Raw genomic sequence first — 12,844 nt, forward strand, 5'->3', positions numbered from 1 at the left:
GACTGAAAGATTTCATCCTCCGTCTTCTTCAATCTCTAAAGAAATGAACAAATTCTGAGCCTGCAATCGAAGACTGCGAGCTGCAGTGTGTTTAAGAGAGGCTGGGATTAAAAGATTGTGGCTCAGGAAGTAGCGCAGGAAAGGTTGGTGGTTCAATCCCTGGTTGCTCTAGTCTACATGCCAAAGTATCTCTAGGCAAGATACTGAACCATCTGAGAGTGAATGCTAGAGAGAAAGCATTTAGTTGTAGATGTAATATATGTGATGTGATTTCTCTAAACAGGGCGTTTCAGTGTTCGTGTCGCTCGTTACAGCCACATTTATAGAAGCTTTAAATAAAAAAAGTATAATTAAAATTCCTAACTGTACAATTTAAAAAACAAACAATTACAGTGTTATTTAAAGTATTATCCTCTGTGCTTTATTAACACAGCCAGACGCTGCTGTTTTATTATTAATGTATGGCAGCCAGAAAACAGCTGGCCACTCATTAAAAAAGGCGAAGCCTCTTTGACAGCCTGTAGCATGTTCATATTATTATGTCCATCTCTAGACACACAGAGCTGCATTATGAGTAAGGATGGAGAGGTCGCGCTCTTATTATTTCTCACTTATTGTGAGAGTTCGACAGCAAGAGCATGATTAAAATGACTGGTGAAGACAGACGCTGCAGTGTGTGTGTGTGTGTGTGTGTGTGTGTGTGTGTGGGCCTGCTGGCTGACAGATTGGCCTGCTGTGTGTGGATGTATTGAACACGGAGAGCTCAGCTGGGGCTCGGAGGCTGCCGATCGATTGACGAGGATCTGCAGCAGAGAAGCTCCTTTGTTTCTGTTCGACTCTGCTGACAGCAGGACGCCGCTGCTCCACACAGTCTCCACCCACAGCCTGACACACAGCGACTGCACCAACAGCTAAAGCCTCCTCATATCCACACAGTGTCACATCTGAATTTTCATGTTTCATCATTGAATGGGCGTAGAAGAGGTGTTCTCTCTGTGTACGAGACTTTGTGTCTGCATGCATGTACATAATTTATGTAAAGACAGATGCATACATGCGCAGGTACCAGGCTGTGTACAGAACCGCGCTCAACAGTGAAGGAACTTCGCATCCCATAATGCACTGCAAATGCAGGATTTTAAAGCAAATGACTTCCAGTATTTCCTTATGCAACGTGTTTCAGTATCATAGTGTTTAGTATAGTTTTGTTCTGTTGTGTATGTGCGTATCTGTTTATACAGCTTTGTGGGGACCAAAAGTTGAAATGTTACTATACTTGTGGGGACCAACAGTCACTTTTGGGGACAAAGTGCCTGTCCTCACGAGTTTGAAGGCATTTTTGAGACTCAAAATGTGGTTTTAGTGTCAAGGTTACAATTAGGTTATGGTTAGGTTTAGGCTGGGGGTTAGGCATTCATCTTTGATGGTTAGGGTTGGGGTAAGCATTATTTCAATTAGATGTTCTCAGTAAGATATCAAAACGCTCTAATTGTTTCTCAAATTTCATGCTTGCCACTCAGCCCGACCTTGGTGGGTTTAAACATTGCCATGGTAACAGCCACCTCCATTAATCAGATAAATCAGTGTTTCAATTTAGAATTGTGGGTAGAGTAGTTCTTTTCCCTGACATCACAAATAAAACGTTGATATCTTAGAGACTTGTGTTTTCTACAGCAGCATCTACAGCCGTTTCACTGTTGTGACTCTAAATAAGTCTAGTTTAGATGGTTACAGCTCATAATTATGAGATAGTGGACGTCTCGCTTTTTTAGAATTTTGTCATTCAGATATTATAAAGTTCAGGATACTTTGAGTGTCACGTCTCCTCCTTTCATAGAGGATTTCATAGATGTTAGCGAGTGTTAGCCACGGTTGACATTAAGGCGTCACAGCTAAATGTCACATCTTTTGGATCCATCCACATGTAGAAATCAGCCCACGTGCTTCATTAGAAGCTGGCTATCCTCTGGCTAATGTTAGCTAACACTAGCTAAACACACCCATAACAGAAAGAAAAAGCTAGCTACCTAATATAGCTAACCATAACTATAATTTTAACCACAACTTTGTTGTTAACATCGCCAGGATGTTATCAGCTGGTTATTTTTGCCCTCATGAAAAGTTATTTGTGATCTGTGGATGTTGCTTTAAACATCCCATCTGTTTGGATTTCTGTGGAAAAATCCATCTTTGTGGAGTCTTTCATTTAGAAATCAGTCCTCAAGCTTTCCAAGGCAACTGAGAGTCAAGGAAGGTGTCATTTCTTTAAGCTGCGTTACAATCGATTCACACTTCAGCAATAATGAAAACTAATTTAACACACGGAAAATATGAAACAGTAAACTCTAAGGGATCCACTGAATCTGATTTTCTGATCATCCCACCCTTAAAACGGTTTTGTGTCCAGAAGTGGACAGAGATCAGGTCTTCATCCTCCTCCTCCTCATCACATCGCTGACATCTGTTCAGTTTCAGACCAGGAGGCATCGAGGTTCAACACACACACACACACACACACACACACACACACACACACACACACACACACACACACACACACACACACACACACACACACTACAGAGGCAGGAGAAGGCTAATTAGATGTCGACAGAAAAGGTTAAAGTATCAAACTGACAGCTCAGGGTGGAGGCTGAAAGCAGCAGGTCGCCACCCGTGAATCATCCACAGCATCACGTGTTTAATCCAGAGTCTGTTATCATGAAACTAATACGTTTAGCATGACTGTGGATGAGGACAGATGTGACAGTCAAAGACAAAGGAAGGAAACAATAAGAGCAGCTTTAAATGATTAATGTGACACAGAATTAAAAACTATAAATTATATTCCAGCTACTGTGCGATCAGCGCTGACGCTTAGTGCCAAAAATGTCTCAGAGAAGTTAATGGGTTTGTTGAAATGAAACCTTGTGCGTGACTCGAGCGGCTGAGGTATTTCTGTTCTAACGCAGACGTTATTTATTGGATGAATTATTCACGGCTTGTACAGCTGATTTGTTTGTTGTTGTTTGTGAATGTCAGGCTTCGTTTTATCAGTCCCGAGCAGATGCACTCACTCCTCCTGTGAAATGGTGTGAAAAACAGCAGTGACCTGCTGTTACGGAGCCTTTTTAAAAACATTCAGCTGTGTATTTGTGAGCCGAGGTGACTCACAGGTTCTGTATTTTCCAGCTTATTAACTAAAAACTTTCATTAAAAGGTTTTTTTAAGGCTGCTAATTAGATGTAGATTACACAATACAGGTATGTTCTTGCTTGTTGCATTTAAGCTGTTAAAAAGCTTAAATAGACATAAAGTTAGTATGGATTTCCTTCCAGGCACTATAGATCGAGTTGGCTTTGCTTTAGTTAAAGATTTGTCTCACTGACCTGTAAATGATGCGACTTTATTGGTTGATTCTCATCTGTTTATGGTTTATGTTTGTATCTTCCTCAGTAATGTATGAATCTTATATTTCTTTCCTTATCTAATATTAAATGTTAAAGCTATTTTCGCAAAAGCTCATATATAATAAATGTATATTTAATGACTGTACCAAGAAGCAGAAACTTCTTTGAAATCCCATTTAGCTGTAATTTACAACTAAATCACAGCTGCTATTTAGCTGCTATTACATCTGCAATTTACTGCTACAAAAGGTCATGCACTGAAATTATAGATTTTTCCTTTCCTTTGCAGATTACCTGGAAAATACTGAAATAAAATGTCAAACTGTTAAGAATGGAGAGAGAAAATAAATCACATCATGTATGCTCATATACGGCCTGACACAGGGTTAAATCTGGCTTTGCAGACCAGAAGCTTTGTGTTAAGACTGGTTAATGGACAGTTTAAGGTTCATAAGTTATCTGGACATCCAGTCCCAGACTTAAGAATGCTGCAGCCCAATTTTATGGATGTTTTGGATCTTCTAGTGCAGGAGTGTCCAACTCCAGGCCTCAAGGGCCAGAGTCCTGCAGGTTTTAGATGTGTCCTTGATCCATCACAGCTGATTAAAATGGCTAAATTACCTCCTCAACATGTCTCGAAGTTCTCCAGAGGCCTGGTAATGAACTAATCATGTGATTCAGGTGTGTTGCCCTATATCTAAAACCTGCAGGACACCGGCTCTCGAGACCTGGAGTTGGACACCCCTGTTCAGGGGAGTCTCTTGGTGAGTGTGATCCTCCATCAGCAGCTTTCATTTTGTCTCACCACGGTCATCGCTCCATTTAAAACTGTGTGGTGCCGCTGCTGTTCCCCAAATCATGACCCTCTTGATTGGGAGTCGTCTGAAGGCCGTGTCCTCTGCCCTCAACACCAGTAATCTTGGAGTTATGTTTGATTAGTCCCTGACACCAATCTAAAGCAGAGCTCTACATGTCTGTTTCTACAACCTCAGAAATTTTAGTTAATCGAGTTTCTAAAGACGAGCTTACTCATGCACTAATCTAAATGTATGTAATCCTATATCCACTTTGGTAAATAGAATTTTTCTCAGTCAGTAAATCTGTCCTGGATTGCTCTCAGACAACTGAAACTTCAGCCAGCAGGTCAAACACACGGTCCCGTAACACCGCAGTACTAACGCTCCGGCCACAAGAACAACTTCACAGCTACTGTCACTGTTTACAATTAGAGTTTCTCACCTACAGAGCATGGCACTGTCAGGATCACAGCTATGTGGTTTCTCAACTTCTTCGACTTTAAGATGAATTTTGTTCCACGACCCATCGACACGGGTGGTGATGTTTCCAATGGCCCTCAAACGGTGCCGGTAAACTTGCGCTCATTTCCTGACAGTCAGTGGCGTCTGCACAATCCACATCCACCCAGCATGGACTGGAATCGATTTACAATTGTGCAGAGACTTTGTAAATAATCGCACCACGAGAAAACTGTGCTCTGGCTCGGACAGAAACACAGTAATAATCTCTCTGCTTAAACAATCTGACCCATTCTGGATTTTGACAAACTGCACATCGTTTGAAAGGACAAAGGTTTGCAAGCTGGTTTACAGCAACAATTGTTCCTTTTTCCAACATCTACAGATGGGCTCGTCCTCGTTGAGTCACTCTGTGCTGCACTGCTGTCAGTAGGGCAGCACAACAGTGAAAATACATTTTTAGGGCCCAATGAACAAAATATTTAAACAGCTGAGTGTAAGTAAAAAATATGTTGAATGGTTAAATTCAAACGTAAGTCTGCTGCTTTGTGTTTGAATCCAAAGCTTTGTGCAGACACATTTGTCAGTTACCAAAGAGAAAACCAAGCCTTTACACTTGAGCTGTAACAATTTGACCCTCAAAAAATGAACATGAGAGCAGCAAAGCCCAAAGAAAATTACAAATTACAGTGGAGAAGAAGGACTTGGCATCATCATGTCTCCCAATCAAGTGCAAATTATTCACACGGATGATCTGTGAGGAAGGAAAATCACCACATCTCCACATAATCATTCAAATCACTCGTCACAAAGAACTTATCAGTCCTGAAGGAAACCTTTCAGATTTTAAAGGACAGACATTACACATGAATAGGGTAAAAATTTTTACCTAACAGATCTCATTAGAAAACTCTGCCAGTTGATGGCCTACTTCAGGGACATATTTTTTCCTACTACGGACTTTCTCTGATTTATTTAGTAGAGATTGCGATCCTTCTGAATTCAGCAAGCATCAATCTCCAGCTCACACCGGAGCAGTTTTCCATCATGAAAAAGGTGGACTGCCATCTCAAGTTTGGAGAGGAGCTGCTGCCTCAAGTTAAGGAGTTCAAATATCTCAGGGTTCATATGTAGGGGAGGAGTGGAGCAGGATATTGGTGGACAGATTGTCTACTGTGGTAAAGAGAGCTGTGAAGGCAGAGTTGTTGGTTTATTGGTTGATCTATGTTCCTATCCTCCTCTGTGTCCGTGAGCTTTAGGTACTGACTAAGATAAACGGCAGAATGGGTCGGGTTTGGATTTCATTAAAAAGTTCTCCAGATTCTTTCACATCTGTCACATGTGCTCAGGGTGAATCTGCTCTCACCCATGCAAAGCACAGGGCGCCAGTGGTGGATCTGCCAATTCTGGTATTCTATGGCACAATTTTACTAGATGAAGTCGGGCCCTCGGGCCACCCTCGTGAAGTCTGTTTCTGATTGTTTGGTCAGAGACATCAAACCAGTGACCTGCTGGAGGTCATTTTGTAGCTCTGCCACTGCTCATCCTGTTTCTCCTTATACAAAGGAGCAGACAGCGGTCCTGCTGATGGGTTAAGGGCCTTCTACGGCCCTGCCCAGCTCTCCTAGAGCCTGTCCCCTGGAGTCTCCTCCATGCTCTTGAGACTGTGCTGAGAGACACAGCAAAGCTTCTGGCAATGGCACGTATTGATGTACCATCCTGGAGGAGCAAAGTCTGTAGGGCCCAGTTATCACTTCATGATACCATTAGTGACACTGACGGCCAAACTAGTGAAAAACAGCCAAAAAAGATGAGGAGGGAAAACATGTCAGCGTTTGAGGGTTGTCTCATTGTTGCCCCTCTAGTGCACCAGTTGTTAATTTCATTAACACCAAAGCAGCTGAAACTGATTAACAACCCCCTCTGATACTTAACTGACCAGATCAATGCAACAGATGTTTGATTGAAATGATGCTATAATCTGATCAAAAAGTGTTGCTTGGATGTTTTTTCAGCAGCGTGTCTCTCAGATGGGGTGGGAATACCTCAGTTATCACCCTAAAAGAGCTGCAGCAGGTGGCTTAGGAGTGGGAGGATGGAGCATCTCTGCTTAGATTGCTGCCTGCGGTACCCAAACCAGACAAGTGGTAGAAGACAGACTGATGAAAATCAGGCTCAGAGTGATACATGAAAAACTGACCTTTGAAGCTTGTTACCTACCGGTAAAGTATTTTAACCACAGTTTACGTTCCTCAATCGATGACTTACATAAAGGCTTAGTTTTTATGTTTGAAATTGTATGTTTGAATATAAACGAGGTATTCTCATCATAAATGCACACAGATTTGTGTACATGTACAGTTAACAAAGTAAAATAAACAACTAAACGTGTGTTTTAGACAATTTTATTCTGCATGTCACAGGTGGCCATGATTTACTCTTAGGAAACAGGTTAACAGGTGTGAACATGTTTAAAGAGCTGCAGTTAGTTTTCCTAAATCACCTCCATGGCTCAGCTCTTCCATCTCCTGCTGCTCAGAGGCCCCACCCACATGCAGATGGCAGAGGATGGTGGAGGTACTGCCTCTCGAGCAGCCGCCTCCAATTAAAACCCCTCCAGCAGCCAAATTAAACAACAAACACTGTGGTCCATGCTCACAGATGGTTGCAAAATGTCTCTGTTGCCAAATTTGGCAACAGCGAGGCTTTAAGCTCGACTCCCACAGGACAGAAACCACCATCACGTTCTTCAGGGAGGACTTAATGAAACCTTTATTAGAGGAGTTAACATTCAGCGAGGGGCTGCAGAGGCACAGAAGGACTCACAGAGGCAGAATTAACGGTTCTGCGTGGAGGGGTCGTTCAGCCACGTTTTGACCTCAGTGATTAGTTTCTTCATATCACAGACGGCTCACAATACAAGCAGTTAATGTTTGTGCAGGGCAGATAAAGACTCGGCTGTAATTGATTTGTGTTTGACTTTCACCCGCAGCAGAAGTGAAGCAGGAAATGAAATCTTTAAATAGCCCAGTGACAGACAGACACTCACCGTCTCCGTCTCCTGAACCAGAACCAGGATCTGTGAAGACACAAGAGACACAAACCGTCAGATTTCTGCCTGTTATCAAAACCTTAAAACAACCGTCTCCTGAACAGGAAGTCATGCAGCTTTTTATTTTTTTTGTAGTTCCTTTAGTGTTTTATTATCTAAAGATCTTTTATTTAAAATATGTGCTTTTACAAACTTCATGTATAAAGTTGTTATTCACCGCAAACCAGACTAGAATTTGCAGCCCTGAAGATCCAAGGGAAGATTTCAGATACATGCAAATTCCCTCAATGTTACGGATTCATAAGACTTTATGATTTTTGGGCTTTTTTAATCAATTCCATTATTGACTGATGATGAATTTTTTGGTGTGGCAAACATGGGCTTGAGCAGGTTTGCAGTATTAAAACCACTGTTACTGCTATTATCAGGGACTTTGAACATTATTGAAAGAGATGTGCATGTAAAAATATTCTACACCATAAGTGAAAATAAATAATGGTTTCAGTGGACTGGACTAACTAGTACTGGTTTGAACAAGAACCAGACCCATTTATATTTATATAGACCTATTAATATAGCATCAGTACACAGTCACCTACGAGCAAAAACCTGGAGATGGTTGAGAGGAAGAACTTCCTTTCAACAGGAAGTGACCTTCAGCAGAACCGAGCTCATAGACTTTACTTGGATAGACCACCCAAGTATATTTTGTGATGCATTTTTATTTTTATTTTCAGTGATAATCATGAAATAAAGAGAAAATGTGATCTATTGTTTTGTGTAAATAGCCTCAGTGGTTCTGCTTTGATTTACTGAAACCAAGTATTAAATCAAACCACATAGTGAGTAAAAATAACACTATTTCACTCAGGGGGACTGCAAACTTAAATATTGTTCCATGTATGAGATTTACCAATGGGTTGTGCCTGAAGGCATCAGGTGAGGTTAAAAAGAGCTAAAAACCAAGAGCTTATAATTTCTAAATTTGAACAGAAATGAACCAAAATATACTTCAAACATAATTCAAGTGTTTAAACCGGCACAAACATATACAATGTGACACATGAAGCTGTAAACATTTGTACTGAACCCAAAAATCAGGACTATTGATCATGTATTCATTGATCAACTTTCATTCATTCATCCATTAAAAAAGCAAATACATATCAATCATGGTACTGCAGGTATGCGGATGTAAGGGTGTATTCCTCTCTGGCAGCAGGTCTAAATAAACAGGATTGTGTTTGCGGCGCCTCGTTGGCTCAGACCTGTGGCTCCATCAGGAAATTGACTGACAGCATAAAACTTGGCACGGCTGCCTCGAATTAAGAAATGGACGCCACGTTTGGAGTTTCTGGCACGCAGCTGCTGCTGCATTAAGAAATGGACACCGGCTGCTTTGTTCAATTAAATTTCACCTTTAGCTGCTTCACTTCTTTACAAAGTCACGATGAGATTGTTTTTCATGGGAAAGCAGGAAGAAATGGTTCGAGAGTGGGTACAGATATTAATGGTTCTGTCAGCGTGGTATTGATTAAACGTTAAGAGTTTGGTTGCAAACTGCAGGTGGGATTCTGCTTCAACCCCTTAAAAGGAAAAAAAAACATCAGTGGGTGAGGGAGATGTTAATTTAGTAAAGAGAAAATTATTTAATCTTCAAGGTGGAGGGTTTAAATCTTTTTCCAAAATCAGTGAGCAGGGGGGCTTCCTCTTTGATGCACTATTTTATGACCAGTATTCACGTTTTGCAGTCATGTGACTGCTAATGACATAACATTAAGTGTAAAGAGACAGTGTAGACCGATCTGCGACCATCTAGCAACCACAGGCCGAAAAGTGAACGTTCCCAGTTTCTGTTTGATGTCCAAGTTTTTCAAGTCAGCTAATAGTTTTTGGCTAGCTAGCCAAATAGCATCTCCAATCACATATTTTTATAATAATAACCATAGGAAGCAAAACACAGTTAGCCAGCTAGCTAGACTTAAATTGATAAAGTAACTCACAGTAAAGTATACTCCATACCAGGTGTTTGGATGAATTAGCCAACCACATCCTTATTAACATATTTTGCTAAATGAGAAATCTTACAGCTTGTTTGTGTCAGCTGATAGCCACCTTCATGTGACCACTTGCTGATATCACAATAAGAGAATCCAGATAATGAAAAGATCCCGAGTGTGCTGAAGTTGCTTCCTAGTAAAGGACTCAGAAAAACATCTTAGGGTCAGAAGGTGCTTGATCCCTAACATAGCACCTAGCTAGCTAACTTTAGCTAAACTTGCTAACATTGTTATTAGCCAAATGCTACCTGAAGCCACAGCAGTGCTTGTTTTTTGTAGTTATGTAGACTTGGGAGCTGGGAGTCTTTTACTGACGTTTGTTTGACATTCAATCATGTGTAAGCTAACATCAGATATTTTAGCATAAAATCTGACCTGAGTTCTTCAAATCAGTCCACAGCCTTTCAGCCTTTCAGAGAAGTCACAATGTTTAAGTTACAATATACAACATAGAGTTTATGAAATATTACATTTATAACTGTACTTCTGTGTCCTTCATGGTTTAGTATGATTTCCTACAATCTAATCAGGACCTATAAAACAAGAGCCTGAAACAGACGTTTGTTGGAAACGGGTCTATCAGGGATTTGATTAGATAAACGAAACATTACAAAGCTGTATTGATTTGCTGGAGGCAGATTTAGTTATACATGAGCGCAGAGCACACTTTAGAAACTGATAACAAGTAATGATTAGAATTGCACTAGATGTGACAAAGAAAGATAAATCACGGAAATATATGCACCGTGGGTAATGAGAGGAGTCAGTTGGTACAGATTGGAAAATAATAAGGAACACAAGTGAAAGTCATACATGTTGTTTTGTTGTTGTTGGTTTTTTTTTTTAATCAATTTAGCCTAAGTTGAAATAAGAATATAAAACAGAAGCTAATGATCTCTGCTGGGAAATGCAAGGAAATCAACTGTCAGTCAGACCCCACTGTGCTCACTGACCTGCTGCCATATTTAGCCTGTATATGAAAGAGCGATGGGTAACAAAGTAGCAAGGAATGAAAGGAATTACAGGTGGAAGAAATATGCTGAACCTGTTTTTACTGTTTAATTCATATATGATGTGACAAAAGATCAAATAATCCATAGTCCACTGTCATTCCCAGGACATCTAATACTTGACTGAGTTTGTCAAAGTCGTTGATTTTCATAGACGCAGACGTGGTGTCCTAGAAATGATTTTGTTGCCTTTTCTGACTTTAGATAAACTTTAATCCTCAATTAAATTGAAATGGTCGGGTCATGTGTTTGTGAATGTGATATTTTTGTGTCAATAAGACTAGAAAGCTGCTAAATAAAAATCAGTCCACTTACAATTTATAGTTCTGATGAAACGCAGATATCCAGCTCTTAAAGGTGACTGCCGTCAGTATACCGAGTCACAGTATTTATAGAAAGCACTTATTTAGATAAGCTGGCATGTGGACAGTATACATAGTTTTAATTTGGCTCTGTCCCATCCTTGGCTTATTTTTCAGCCCAGGAAATTCCTGCTTGGTCCGACCCCAGCCTCGGACAGAGGTCTTGGATTTTGAACAGTTTTTTCTTCAGAGTCTTGAGTTTGGATCTTATTTCCTCCGAGATATTCAGAAAACTGAACAAATGAGCAGTAAAATAAACAGTAAAGCACAAAATGGTCATACTGGACGAGAACCACCGTATCCTTGCTCTACCACCCTCCCTCCAGCTTGCAGCAGTTTAAAACGGGATTAAATGTCTGCCTGAGCAGCGATGTGTTTGAGATGTGAGATGTCACTAACATCTGAAAATGACTCTGTTTTACCCTGTAGGATGAGAACACACAGGTGTCAGGGCAGGATAGGATAAAAGAAACCTTTGAAACAAGTTGTTTCTTTATCAAAAACTGAAGAAAAGCTCAAATTTGAAGTTTACTGTTGTAATTTGATCAAACCTGAAAAAGCAGGGATGCAGGCAGACAGGAAGAAGATGAAAGAATGCGAGGTTGAATCAGACTGAGACGCTTTAGGTTTTAGATCCAGCTGATAAAAAGAATCTGTAACTGCGCTGGACACTGGATCGCAGACACCAACTCTTTCTGATCAATAAACTTCAAAGAACCTCGGATTTAAAAAAACAACTTTCATCCTGAGAAGTGAAAAAAGAGCATCTTTCATTTAATCTGTGAAACACCTTCAGCTGCGTCGCTGCTTTTCAACACCTCGTCAGCCACCGACAGACGGCGAAGCATCATTATTATTATTAGGATACGTAACTGTTCATTAACCGCGTGGACACGTTCACTCCTACAGAGTTAAACTCCTACAGAAGAATCGGACGCTGCAGCCGCAGAGTCAATAAAACCCGCTGAGGAAATGAAACATGGCTGACCCTGTGGTTAATGAAGCAGGCCGAGGCTTTTACCGCAGCTCGCTGCTTTCTCTGCTGCGGTCCACATCTGTAAATCAATCTGCTTCCAAACGCTAAATATCATTAAAAGGTGTTCCTAATGTGCAAAATAATGAAAAGCAAATGAGGCCTGACAGGACGAATGATGAGCTGAAATCCACCTCCTTCAAACATCCTGACAGATGTGGAGAGATGTAGGTGCGATCATTTAATTCACATTAGATTTAAACACAATCTGCTGTTTTTAACCCAAAGCTACATGAACTTTACTGTTCACGTCATGACCAGCCTGCTGTCATCCTGACAGTTAGTCTGCTGTCCTGTGGCGCCCTGACGCATTCAGTTATGACGCTCCAAAGTCATTGTTTATTAATGAGCAGGGTTACTGTCGTTGATGAGCGTCTTATAACTCAAACTTCTCTTTCTAACCTAACCAATTAGTTTTTAAAGCTAAAACCAAAGCGAGAGGACTCTGGTGCCTAATCTAAGCTTCTTTTCAGTGCTGAAACCTTACTGAGTAGTTTTTAGTGTCTAATCATGACTGAGTGCTTATTTAAACTTTAAACCAGTAAAAATATAACTAAGTAGGGTTTGGAAGTTAACCAAACCCAAAACCTCCCCGACAGCCTGGCTCCCCGGTGACCTGGTGAGCGTTAAATACACCTGTAATCTGTTCAGTAGGTGTGAA

At 40.8% G+C, this 12,844-nt stretch overlaps 1 protein-coding gene across 1 annotated transcript in view; it reads right to left on the reverse strand.

Annotated features, from left to right (window-relative positions):
- tmeff1a (transmembrane protein with EGF-like and two follistatin-like domains 1a) overlaps positions 1-12,844 on the reverse strand; it is a 102,339-nt gene that overhangs the window by 25,223 nt on the left and 64,272 nt on the right. The window contains exon 4 of the mRNA XM_031735142.2: positions 7,716-7,745. Within this exon, the coding sequence (XP_031591002.1) occupies positions 7,716-7,745 (30 nt within the window). The remainder of the gene's footprint in view (positions 1-7,715; positions 7,746-12,844) is intronic.

This window comes from Oreochromis aureus, linkage group 18 (assembly GCF_013358895.1).
Source record: "Oreochromis aureus strain Israel breed Guangdong linkage group 18, ZZ_aureus, whole genome shotgun sequence".
NCBI classification, from domain to species: Eukaryota; Metazoa; Chordata; class Actinopteri; order Cichliformes; family Cichlidae; genus Oreochromis; species Oreochromis aureus.